Raw genomic sequence first — 13,901 nt, 5'->3', positions numbered from 1 at the left:
TTCCCTGCCCAGTTCTCCAGTTCAGTTTCACCACCATCTTTGTGGCGGCGTTCCCCTTGGCTCCCCTGCTGGCCTTAATCAACAACATCATAGAGATACGCCTCGACGCCATCAAGATGGTCAGTTTGGAGCGCAGGATGGTACCCAAGAAGACCAACGACATCGGTGAGAAACAGGACGTTAATGAAAGAGGTCTTCGTCAGTGTACATCTGATAATCTGGTTAAATATAAACGAGGTCTTCACAGTGTAGAGTACATCTGACAATCTGGTTTAAAAAAATGTTTTTATGAGCATGTTATCAATTTCCTTGTTAGCTTGGAAATGGCATATTTTTCTGTAATATGGAACTATAGGTTATAGCTATATAATGTATAGGTATACTATATAATACCATGACATGTATAGGTATACTATATCATTTCACTTTGCAATGTATGTGTTGTCTTCTGTTTCTTACCCTTTAGGTGTATGGACAGATGTGTTGGAGGCCATCGGTGTGTTGGCAGTCATCGCCAACGGCCTGGTTATTGGGATATCTTCAGATTTCATCCCCCGCCTTGTATACCGCTACAATTATGGACCATGTGCCAATGGAACAGTCACGGATATGGAGTACGTCTGTCCATTCTGACTCGATGGTTGCAGCAGGTATCAGCAGGGTTAGGGCTCAATTCCATTTCAATTCAGGAAGTCATCTGAAATTCCAATTGACTGAATTCAAATGGAATTGATCCTAACCCTGGTGTGTAGATAATTTCCATTATTACCACATATGTCGTTAACCATTCCCTAGTGGCGCAACAGTCTAAGGCACTGCATCTCGGTGCTAGAGGTGTCACTACAGACACCCTGGTTCAAATCCAGGCAGAATCACAACCGGACGCGATTGGGAGTCCCATAAGGCGGCCCACAATTGGCCCAGCGTCGTCCGGTGTAGGCCGTCGTTGGAAATAAGAATTTGTTCTTAACTGAATTGCCTTATTTAAATTTAAATTGTAAATAAATGAATGTATAACGCTACATGTTCTAACCTACTGAGCTGTTGGTGGTTCCTGTTATGAATGGGAACGGGTTTGTGTCACTGGCTATGTATGTCCCAATTGGCACCCTATTCAATATATATATATAGTGCACTACTTTTGACCAGGGCCTGTAGGGCCCCATTTGGAACACAAGCATTCATTCAAACACTCAAACTGGACAGTTTTATCTCCATCTCTTCATTCAAAGACTCAATCATGGACACTCTTACTGACAGATGTGGCTGCTTTGTATGATGTATTGTTGTATCTACCTTCTTGCTCTTTGTGCTGTTGTCTGCCCAATAATGTTTGTACCATGTTGTGCTGCTACCATGTTGTGTTTCTACCATGTTGTTGTTATGTGGTGTTTCCACCATGTTGTTGTTATGTGGTGTTCCTACCATGTTGTTGTCATGTGGTGTTGCTACCATGTTGTTGTTATGTGGTGTTGCTACCATGTTGTTGTCATGTGGTGTTGCTACCATGTTGTTGTCATGTGGTGTTGCTACCATGTTGTTGTTATGTGGTGTTGGTTCCATGTTGTTGTTATGTGGTGTTTCCACCATGTTGTTGTTATGTGGTGTTGGTTCCATGTTGTTGTTATGTGGTGTTGCTACCCTTGTTGTTGTTATGTGGTGTTGCCACCATGTTGTTGTTATGTGGTGTTGCTACCATGTTGTTGTTATGTGGTGTTTCCACCATGTTGTTGTTATGTGGTGTTGGTTCCATGTTGTTGTTATGTTGTGTTGCTACCATGTTGTTGTTATGTGGTGTTGGTTCCATGTTGTTGTTATGTGGTGTTGCTTCCATGTTGTTATGTGGTGTTGCTACCATGTTGTTGTTATGTGGTGTTGCTACCATGTTGTTATGTGGTGTTGCTACCATGTTGTTGTTATGTGGTGTTGCTACCATGTTGTTATGTGGTGTTGCTACCATGTTGTTGTTATGTGGTGTTGCTACCATGTTGTTGTTATGTGGTGTTGCTACCATGTTGTTGTTATGTGGTGTTGCTTCCATGTTGCTTCCATGTTGTGTTGCTACCATGTTGTTGTTATGTGGTGTTGCTACCATGTTGTTGTTATGTGGTGTTGCTACCCTTGTTGTTGTTATGTGGTGTTGCTACCATGTTGTTGTTATGTGGTGTTGCTACCATGTTGTTGTTATGTGGTGTTGCCACCATGTTGTTGTTATGTGGTGTTGCTACCATGTTGTTGTTATGTGTGGGGTTTTTAATCCCATCCCACGTCCCCGCAGGAGGCCTTTTGCCTTTTGCCTTTTGGTAGGCCTTTTGGTAGGCCGTAATTTAAATAAGAATTTGTTCTTAACTGACTTGCCTAGTTAAATAAAAAATACGGTAAATGTTGCCAGTTGTGTGAGCCCTTCAGGCTACATGTTTGCTAATAGTGACAATATTTCTTCCTGTATGTTCTCTTTGTCCTATAGTTGCATGGCCGGCTACATCAACAACAGCCTGTCCACAGTGTACATGAACGACCAGAGAATCTATAATGAGTTCTCACCAGACCAGATGGTGACGCCTAGCGGACAGAACGTCTCCTACTGCAGGTTCACACCCCTCACCAGCCCTTAATCAGCCCGGAATGATGTCCATGTTGTCCATTTTTAAACAGGGATCGTCCAGAGGATGTATCAGTATTATTTATAGAATTGATTGAAACAAGGAAAGAAAAGAAACATGCATAAGTTGTGCCTTTACACTAGGAAATTAATGATAATTTAAAAAATTTTTTTTATTTTTATTCGTTTGCATATGTTTAGTACTTGTCCTTGGTTCATTCCATTGATCCCTCCAAGGATTCTCCGCTTCGTCATCGATTTGGTATTTGAATGTCTGTGTTTTCTCTCTCTGTCGCCAGTTATAAAGATTATAGAAGTAATGAAGACTACAGCTTGACTCCTCAGTTCTGGCTCATTTTAGCAGTGCGCTTTGCTTTTGTCATCCTATTTGAGGTAAGATAGAAATATTTAGCTCAACTAATTTGTAGACTATTTCTTGTCTTGACTCACAGTAAAAAATTGAGCGAAGTAACTTTGCCATTTATTTGATAGTTGATATGTAGACATTTGTAAAATGGCCACCGTGTAGTCTTGCTTTGTATGATTTTGTTTTGGCTTTCTCATTTACCTTTTCATCAAGGTCTATGTAATTAATTAAAAGGTAGACTAACTAAATGGATTCCAATTTCCAATTGCGTATTATTAACTGAATATGAATGTTTTCTTCCGACCCTGTCCTCATCATCTCTCTGTTCACAGCATGTGGTGGTCATATGTAAGTTCATCACAGCCTGGTTTGTTCCCAGCGTTCCCTTGGATGTCAAGAATCAAAGGCTCTTTGATAAACTCAACAGGTTGAAGCAAGAGCTCAGGTAAGGTTTCAAAGGGAGGGGGAATATTACAGGAAATGTTCAAAGTTTACCAGGAAACTACCATAATTATGGTATCGTTCCAAGGATTTTATGTAATCTATCACAAGACATTCTTTTAGAAGTACTTCAGATTAACACAGGTGTCTGTAATTGTCTCTGGCCCTCTGTGTGGCCTTATCACATGTACAATATATAAAATAATTTAATAAGATGATTTTAAAATAAAAAATAGAATGACAAAGCTGTAAAACATTAACCTAAATATAATACCATTTGGCGTTTTAATATTTTAATATCCTTTATATATTTTTTACACATTTATTTAACTGTCAATATGTATTTGTTGTCAATGCTTTGGCTTCAAAATGGTTGTGAAAAAAGTGAATAGTTGGAAGAGTTTCAGAGTTAGTTGAAAATAATGCCATTGTTGATTATATGTATATATTTTAAAAAATCATTAAATAGGCTATTTTCTCTTGAACCATATGGTCTATCTACTAGAAACTCATTGACAATATAAAAAATGAATAATATATGTTAATACATTTTCTAAAAGTGATTTAAATTACCAAAGTTACGATAGATTGACATATATTTTCTGTTAATTATCAAAATGACAGAAGATTCCGGTAACTTTGGTAAATTACCTGTAGCTTTGGAGCCCTAAACTCAGGTAATCTGATACTGTAGACATATAGCCATATGTGGAAACAAAAAATGACCTGCAAGGTACGTAAATAGAAGTTTTAATGTATTTAGAGTGTTAAATTGTTATACTAAGGAATTATATATCTATTAGTGCCTATATAGAGCATTTTAATACACTATGTATACCTTATGAGGCCTTATAAATGTGTTTATAATGCATTCTGAAGAGGATATATATATATATATAGGAAGTCTTACCCTATATAACCTTTTGTCAAATTCAGCATTTGCTATTGCTAAATGTCTCTTTCCCTCCTATGTTGTTCAGAATTAAAGAATGTACTTGTGGTCCTTACAGCTCATCGGAGGTATGACAACATCGCCACAGTGTTTGGAGCATTCTAATGTTGACATTGTGATGTCTGGAAAACACATGGACACAGTATCCGCTCAGATGTGATTACCAGCACTATGGAGGACATGTTTGTGTGTGGAGAGAGGGAGAGGGAGAGAGAGGGAGAGAGAGGGAGAGAGAGAGAGAGAGAGAGAGAGAGAGAGAGAGAGAGAGAGAGAGAGAGAGAGAGAGGAGAGAGAGAGAGAGAGAGAGAGAGAGAGAGAGAGAGAGAGAGAGAGAGAGAGAGAGAGAGAGAGAGAGAGAGAGAGAGAGAGAGAGGAGAGAGAGAGAGAGAGAGAGAGAGAGAGAGAGAGAGAGAGAGGAGAGAGAGAGAGAGAGAGAGAGAGAGAGGAGAGAGAGAGAGAGAGAGAGAGAGAGAGAGAGAGAGAGAGAGAGAGGGAGAGAGGAGAGGAGAGAGAGAGAGAGAGAGAGAGAGAGAGAGCTTATCGCCTGGGTTTTATTGGTTTGTATTTGTTGTTTTTGTGTCAGATGATGTCAGAGTGCTGGCCATGTGACTTCTGACCCTAGATGTAGTTATTGTTTCTTATAAGAGAGAAAAATATATATAAAATATTGTCTTAATGTAAACAGACAACACCTCTAGATGTTATTATTTTTTTATATATTTCATGAAGTTGCACAATGTTTTTGTTTGTTTTGTTGTTGCTGTTAAATCATCTTGTTTATCGTTCAGTACAGGCATGTTGTGGCATGGTATGCAACATAGTGGTATGTTATGTTATAGTGAGATACTTATGCTAATCAACTGTGGACAGGAAATGTAATATATTATTTTAAGCACTGAGATATGATTCATGTTATGAGACATAACACATTCACTTTAACTTAACGAAAGAGACACCGTTGTTTATTTATGTACTACCAATGACCTACAGGGTAGCCTAGTGGTTAGAGCGTTGGGCCTCTAACTGAAAGGTTACTAGATCAAATCGCTGAGCTGAAAAGTTAAAAAAAATCTGTAATTCTGCCTCTGAACAAGGCAGTTAACCCACTGTTCCTAGGCTGTCATTGTAAATATGAATTTGTTCTTAACTGACTTGCCTAGTTAAATAATGGATAAAATAAGTATGTTAAATAAAACATAGCTTTGTACCTGGATGGATGGGGGGCCGAGTCATGTTAAGGACTGTGAACTCAGTCACATTACTTATTTTTTTTATACAGTATATTCAATGTAACTTGATAATTGTTCTAATTAAAAACCCTGTTCAGACTCAGCGTTCATTACGAGGACTGCTGTAAAAGGTAAGCAGATAGCCTACAGTACTTCTGATAGTTTACTGTTGGCTATAGGCCGATCCTAAAAAATAAGGAGAAAATGTTGTTGCTTTTTGGTCTTAATTTAAGGTTAGGGCTAGTAATTAGGGTTAACATTGTGGTAAATGTTAGAGTTAAAGTTAGGTTTAAAATCAGCTTTTATGACTTTGTGGCTGTGCTAGCTAGTGACCACTCTGCAGAGCTGCCTCCAGAACAACATGCATGACAATAAATGCCAACATGCTGAAAGGTGAGACATCAGTGTGACAACACGTACAGGATACGCACGTAATTCTAGCAGCTGGACCGAAAGTCAAACGTTAGAGTTATTTGATTAAAATGTAATTATTAGTCCACTAGAGCTGGATGATATATGATTTCATCCTAGCGCGTGCCTTGTTATTGAAAGCACGGAATGAGAAGAAACGAGAATGCTGACTAAGTCAAGATCATTACAGTACCCAGACAGTACACATACAGTACACATACAGTACCCAGACAGCACATACAGACCATACAGACAGCACACATACAGTACATACAGTACCCAGACAGCACATACAGTACCCAGACAGTACACATACAGTACCCAGACAGTACACATACAGTACCCAGACAGCACACATACAGTACCCAGACAGCACATACAGTACCCAGACAGCACATACAGTACCCAGACAGTACACATACAGTACCCAGACAGTACACATACAGTACACATACAGCACATACAGTACCCAGACAGCACACATACAGTACCCAGACAGCACATACAGTACCCAGACAGCACACATACAGTACCCAGACAGTACACATACAGTACCCAGACAGCACATACAGTACCCAGACAGCACATACAGACCATACAGACAGCACACATACAGTACATACAGACAGCACACACAGTACCCAGACATAAGTTTGGCTGGTTGAGAGAATGCCAAGAGTGTCATCAAGGCAAAGGGTGGCTACTTTGAAGAATCTCGAATGTAAAATATATTTTGATTTGTTTAACACTTTTTTGGTTACTACATGATTCCATATGTGTTATTTCATAGTTGTGATGTCTTCACTATTATTCTACAATGTAGAAAATTGTAAAAATAAAGAAAAACCCTTGAATGAGTAGGTGTCCGAACTTTTGACTGGTACTGTAATCTCGCCGATGTAGTATGGAGAGCGTTTGTATATTGGCAGTGGTGGACAAAGTACCCAATTCTCTTACTTAAAGTATCAAAAGTAAATGTAATTTTCTTTAATATTCTTTGTCAAAAGTAAAAGTACAAATAATTTCTAATTTCTTATATTTAAGCAAATCAGATGGTGCAATTTTCATTTTTTTAAATTTACAGATAGCCAGGGGCATGCTCCAACACTCAGACATCATTTACAGACAGCCAGGGGCATGCTCCAACACTCAGACATCATTTACAGACAGCCAGGGGCATGCTCCAACACTCAGACATCATTTACAGATAGCCAGGGGCATGCTCCAACACTCAGACATCATTTACAGACAGCCAGGGGCATGCTCCAACACTCAGACATCATTTACAGACAGCCAGGGGCATGCTCCAACACTCAGACATCATTTACAGATAGCCAGGGGCATGCTCCAACACTCAGACATCATTTACAGATAGCCAGGGGCATGCTCCAACACTCAGACATCATTTACAGACAGCCAGGGGCATGCTCAAACACTCAGACATCATTTACAGATAGCCAGGGGCATGCTCCAACACTCAGACATCATTTACAGATAGCCAGGGGCATGCTCCAACACTCAGACATCATTTACAGATAGCCAGGGGCATGCTCCAACACTCAGACATCATTTACAGATAGCCAGGGGCATGCTCCAACACTCAGACATCATTTACAGATAGCCAGGGGCATGCTCCAACACTCAGACATCATTTACAGACAGCCAGGGGCATGCTCCAACACTCAGACATCATTTACAAACAGCCAGGGGCATGCTCCAACACTCAGACATCATTTACAGACAGCCAGGGGCATGCTCCAACACTCAGACATCATTTACAGATAGCCAGGGGCATGCTCCAACACTCAGACATCATTTACAAATGAAGCATGTGTGTTTAGTGAGTCCATCTGATCAGAGGTAGTAGGGATGACTAGGGATGTTCTCTTGATAAGTGTGTGAATTAGACAATGTTCCTGTCCTGCTAAACATTCAAAATGTAACGAGTACTTTTGGGGTGTCATGGAAAATGTACGGATTAAAAAGTACATTATTTTCTTTAGGAATGTAGTGAAGCAGAAGTAAAAGTTGTCAAAAATATAAATAGTAAAGTACAGATACCCCAAAAAACGACTTTCAAGTATTTTTACTTAAGTACTTTACACCACCGCACCTTGGCAAGATGTCTCCTAACGTCGGCATTAGATCACATTTGCCCTTCCGCCGCTGTTTGGAAGATGCATGTCAAAGCTGCTAAATACTGAAAATAATTTTTAAAACTACGTGGTTTCCATGTTAGTCATTTAGCAGACACAACTTACAGTAGTGAGTGCATACATTTTCATATATATATTTTTCATACTTGAGCCCCGTGTGAATTGACCTCACCACCCATGCATTCTAAGGGCCATGCTCTAGCAATTAAACTACACGGGATTATTCTAGACTACTAGTTATTTTGTTTGTGGTTAAAATGAAGAAATAAGATTCAAGTTAATGTCACGTTTATTCGGCTATTACGATAACATCAAGTGGTTATGGATTGACACTAGTCCCCGGTCACCACGCTCACTTTTGGTCAACGTATCAAACTGCGTAGGGAATATGTCGTTTGGAGAGCTTTTGTACATCGGCAAGACGACACCGAGACATCAGATTAGGATGTTGTTGCCTGGCCGACGTATAAACGATGTAGAAATGTAGAATGTAGACCCTCTCCATTCTTCTGCAAGATGTCTTGCCAATGTGCTTAACTCTCTCCATACTACATCTCCCAGATGTATCATGTATACATCGTGTGTACATCCTTCCAGCCAGGATCTCCTCCCATGTGTAGGAACCCTTGCTGTCCAGGATGTCCTCCCGTGTCCAGTCCTCTCTTCCACGCTGCTTGGTCCTTTGGTGGTGGGTAGTTCTGTCACGCTCATCGAATGGAACAAGGCGCAGCGTCGTGAGCGTACATTTTAGTTTATTAAATGTCGGCAAAAAAAAACAAGAAAATAACAAAGGAACGTAAAGCTACGTAGTGATCGTAGGCCACTACACATAGACAACTACCCACCAATACAGGTGGGAAAAGGCAACCTAAGTATGGTTCTCAATCAGAGACAACGATAGACAGCTTCCTCTGATTGAGAACCACACCCGGCCAAACACACAGAAATGCAAATCATAGAAAAAAGAACATAGAATGCCCACCAAAATCACACCCTGACCAAACCAAAATAGAGATATAAAAAGCTCTCTACGGTCAGGGCGTGACAATTAGCCAATCTTTATCTGCCATTTTCTCAAAATGACATGTTCCCAGTGCGCCAATTCATTTTTCTCAGTCTTCAAAGGATGTACATTCACATTATTCCACACACAGGTTCTTAGGTCTTACAGTCAGACTAATACAGAGGCTTTTTATGATGTCTTGTGTCGTTTCGATTTTTAAGTGTAATCTTATCTGTAAATATATGCAAAATGACAATATTTTGATAAACTGTTCTGTTAAAGTATGACCATTATCACAATAAAATACAACAAACAGTCTGCCTTGAAGCAATGTCTCGTTGTAAGGGTTGCGGAACTGGTGGCAGTGAAGTCAGACGCAGGAGAGCAGAAATAGGTAATAAACGGAGCAGTTTAATTCAAACCCACGGCAATACAAAAGAACCTACATGGGTACAAAACCCGACGCGCACCAGTAACATACAGTACAAGCACTTACAAACAAACAATTCCACACAAGGACATGGGGGGGAGCAGAGGGTTAAATACACAACAATTAATGAGGGAAATGGAAACCAGGTGTGTGTGTAAGAAAACAAGACAAAACAAATGGAAAATGAAAAGTGGATCGACGATGGCTAGAATACCGGTGACGCCGACCGCCGAACACCGCCCGAACAAGGAGAGGAAACGACTTCGGTGGAAGTCGTGACAGTTGTAAAAACGGATTCTCGTAAAATGCAAATTAGCGCATATTTAAAGAGAGTGTGCCTCATTTGCATATTTTAATTTGAAAATAAATACAACTTGTAAGACAAAAAATATTGTATTTATGTATACTTTTCAGGTGTTCAGTGTTACGCCAGAATAGTCTCTAGCAAAATTATAAATTTTTATTAAAAGGTCTATGCATTCAGAATGATAGTTTAGCCTACAGTGATCTGCACAGGTTGTTGATGACAAATATGAAACGAAAGTGTTTGGTTACTCAGCGATCAGAGGTTTAATTACTTGCCTCAGGGCATGTTTCACTATGAAAGGTTTATCTAGTTTCCCCAGGGCAGGTTTCACCCCAGCCTACTCATTACCAATAGTTAATATGTTGACAAACTGGTCATTAAAGAGAGAGAGAGAGATCTCTTAGAGCTCTGGGTGTGTTTGTACTGTATTTGTCCTGCTGTGTTTCCCATTAAAATCAAATTTTATTTGTACAAGTGCTGAATACAACAGCTGTAGACCTTACACTGAAATCCTTACTTAAATCCTTACCTTACTTCCTTACTCCCTTAACCTTAACCAACAATGCCGTTTTAAGACAAAAATAAGTGTTAAGTAAAAAAATGTAAGTAACAAATAATTAAAGATCAGCAGTAAAATAACAATAGCGAGACTATATACAGGGGGTACCGTTACAGAGTCAATGTGCGGGGGCACCGGTTAGTCGAGGTAATTGAGGTAATATGTACATATAGGTAGAGTTAAAGTGACTATGCATAGATAATAAACAGAGAGGATAGATTGATGCTGATACTAAATGGATCTGTTGTTGCCCTTTATGGCATGATATGCAGGACCAGTTAATATTAGCACTTTTAACAGGCTAGTTAACAATAAAATGTTATAGACCAACTCTTATGTTTTTATCGGTTAAACTTTTAGAATTGTTCAAAACAGGCAATAGAAAGACAAATCTTTCAGTGGAAAGACAAGGAACTTTACAGACCAAAATGTTCTGGTTTTCCCAGCCGTATGCAAATGACTGAACGGTTGACCACAGGAAATGCCCCCCCCCCCCCCCATTAAAAAAAACAAAAAACACTTTCTGTAATGGAACTCTTGAAAATTGTAATAGTAGAATGCACAGGGTACAATTTCTAAATTGGGTAGTGCATCATCAGTTTTCCTCGTCTTGTCATTGTAGACCTTAGACTCTTAGAAAGCTATAACTTATCAGAAATGTCCATATCAATTAGCCCATGTGAGCTAACGTGTTTTAGCTGGGTTTTCTTAGCCCATAGATTTTGTTGTAATGTTTGAGTCAATGGTTTTTATGATCTAAGCAATTTAATACATAATCTAGAACAGGGATGGGCAACTTTGATTGGGGTGGGGGCCACAAAAAGTCTGATCTCATCAGCGGCCACGTACCCACACATAGTCAGAGCCGGCCCTAGCCTTTTTGGGGGCCCTAAGCAACATTTTGTTTCTCCCACAAGGTGAGCAAAACATTTTAGAGGCCCCGTCTTAAGAGCGGAGAGAAAAATGTTAAGTTTTTGACTTAATATCCTGCAAATCTACACATTTTGCAATGGGGCGGAGAGAAGATTTAGCAATTTTACAACAAAATTTACTGCAATTCTACACATTTTGCCATAGAATGGAGAGAAATATTTGAAGTTTTTAATATGATATCTGAGTGAAAGTGACTAAGAAAATCTAAGGATATACACTGAGAGTCGGGAAGCAAGTTCAGGAAGTGAATACATTTAATAAATACACGAACACAAAAAGAAACACCAACACCGACATGACCGGTCGCCTCCACTGAGGCGCAGAAACCTGACGAACCGGTTGAGGAGTGAGAGCCTGACGAGCCGGCTGAGACCTCCCTGGTGCTTCCCTTTGTTGAGTCGTCATTCTCTAAGGATGTACGCTGAGAGTCGGGAAGCAAGTTCAGGGAGTGAATACATTTAATAAATAAACGAACACAACAAGAAACACCAGCGGCACATCGACATGACACAGATGCAGAAACAATGACGACTGGGGAAGAAACCAAAGGGAGTTACATATTAAAGGCAGGTAATCAAGGAGGTGATGGAGTCCAGGTAAGTGTCATTATGCGCAGATGCACGTAACGATGGTGACAGGTGTGCGCCGTAACGAGCAGCCTGGTGACCTAGAGGCTGGAGAGGGAATGCACGTGACAAAAAATCAACGGGGGCGACACGTTCGGTAATTCGACCAGGATTACTACAAGTTTAGATAGCTGGCCGCTTGACTAATTTATCAATCTAAAAAATGTTAGCTGACGTGCTAATTGCGTGACTGCCAGTGACTGAAATAACAAGAGAAAAACTGCTGATGCAAACTAATTTTGAAATTGCACCTTGTGTATTCTACTATTCTATTCTACAAAAGGGGGCCGCCAATTGCCCATCCCTAATCTAGAACAAACCAAATCACATTTTATTTCAAATAACATTTTATTTGTCACATGTGCTGAATACAACAGGTGTATGTAGACCTTGCCGTGAAATGCTTACAATAAGCCTTTAACCTCTCTAGGGGGTGTGGGACGCTACCGTCCCACCTGGCCAACATCCAGTGAAATTGCAGAGCGCCAAATTCAAAAACAGAAATACTCATTATAGAAATTCATAAAACATACAAGTGTTATACATCGATTTAAAGATTAACTTCTTGTTAATCCAACCACAGTGTCAGATTTCAAAAAGGCTTTACGGCAAAAGCATACCATGCGATTATCTGAGAACAGCGCCCAGCAGACAAATCATTACAAACAGTTACCAGCAAAGTAGAGGAGTTACACAAGTCAGAAATAGTGATAAAATTAATCACTTACCTTTGATGGACTTCATATGGTTGCACTCACAAGACTCCCATTTCCTCAATAAATGTTTGTTTTGTTCAATAAAGTCCCTCTTTATATCCAAAAACCTCTGTTATGTTCGCGCGTTTTGTTCAGTAATCCACAGGCTCAAAGGCAGTCACAACAGACAGACGAAAAATTCGAAAAGTATCAGTAAAGTTCGTAGAAACATGTCAAACGATGTTTATAATCAATCCTCAGGTTGGTTTTAGTCATAATAACCAATAACATTTCAACCGGACAAAAGCTTCATCAATATAAAAGGAAAACAAGAAAGGCGTATTCTCGGTATCGTGCATGAAAAACCTCTGGGACACTGCAGTGTCCACTCATTCAGACTGGTCTTACTATCTCATTTTTCAGAATACAAGCCTGAAACAAGTTCTAAAGACTGTTGACATCGAGTGGAAGCCATAGGAAGTGCAATTTGAGTCCTAAGTCAATGGATACTGTAATGGCATTCAATAGAAAATTACAAAAATAATAAAATCCCACTTCCTGGATGGATTTTTCTCTGGTTTTCGCCTGCCATATCAGTTCTGTTATACTCACAGACATTATTTTAACAGTTTTGGAAACTTTAGAGTGTCTTCTATCCATATACACCAATTATATGCATATCCTAGCTTCTGGGCCTGAGTAGCATGTAGTTTACTTTGGGCACGCTTTTCATCCGGAGGTGAAAATAGTGCCCCCTACCCTAATGAAGTTTCACCAACAATGCAGAGTTTTTAAAAAGTAAGTAAGAAAAGTGTGCTAAATAAACTAAAGGAAAAATAGTAACACAATAAAATTAAAATAACGAGACTATATACAGGGGGTACCGGTACCAAGTCAATGTTCGGGGGTACAGGTTAGTTGAGGTAATTGAGGTAATATGTACATGTAGGTAGGGGTAAAGTGACTATGCATAAATAATAAACAGAGGTTACCAGTAGTGTATATGAAGAGCGTGAAGGAATGTGAAGGTATGTACAGTTGGAAGTTGGAAGTTTACATACACTTAGTTTAGAGTCATTAAAACCCGTCTTTCAACCACTCCACAAATTTCTTGTTAACAAACTATAGTTTTGGCAAGTCGGTTAGGACATCTACTTTGTGCATGACACAAGTCATTTTCCCAACAATTG

At 39.5% G+C, this 13,901-nt stretch overlaps 1 protein-coding gene across 1 annotated transcript in view; it reads left to right on the top strand.

Moving 5' to 3' along the window:
- LOC129854881 (anoctamin-9) overlaps positions 1 to 4,634 on the top strand; it is a 33,928-nt gene extending 29,294 nt beyond the window's left edge. The window contains exons 19-24 of the mRNA XM_055922011.1: positions 13 to 165; positions 467 to 614; positions 2,468 to 2,590; positions 2,902 to 2,995; positions 3,302 to 3,414; positions 4,421 to 4,634. Of these exons, the coding sequence (XP_055777986.1) occupies positions 13 to 165; positions 467 to 614; positions 2,468 to 2,590; positions 2,902 to 2,995; positions 3,302 to 3,414; positions 4,421 to 4,436 (647 nt within the window). The 3' untranslated portion in view covers positions 4,437 to 4,634. The remainder of the gene's footprint in view (positions 1 to 12; positions 166 to 466; positions 615 to 2,467; positions 2,591 to 2,901; positions 2,996 to 3,301; positions 3,415 to 4,420) is intronic.
- The last annotated feature ends 9,267 nt before the right edge of the window (positions 4,635 to 13,901 follow it).

This window comes from Salvelinus fontinalis, chromosome 5 (genome assembly GCF_029448725.1).
Source record: "Salvelinus fontinalis isolate EN_2023a chromosome 5, ASM2944872v1, whole genome shotgun sequence".
NCBI lineage: Eukaryota > Metazoa > Chordata > Actinopteri > Salmoniformes > Salmonidae > Salvelinus > Salvelinus fontinalis.
The sequence above is the reverse complement of the archived record's forward strand: the minus strand, read 5'-3'. Positions and strand labels throughout refer to the sequence as shown.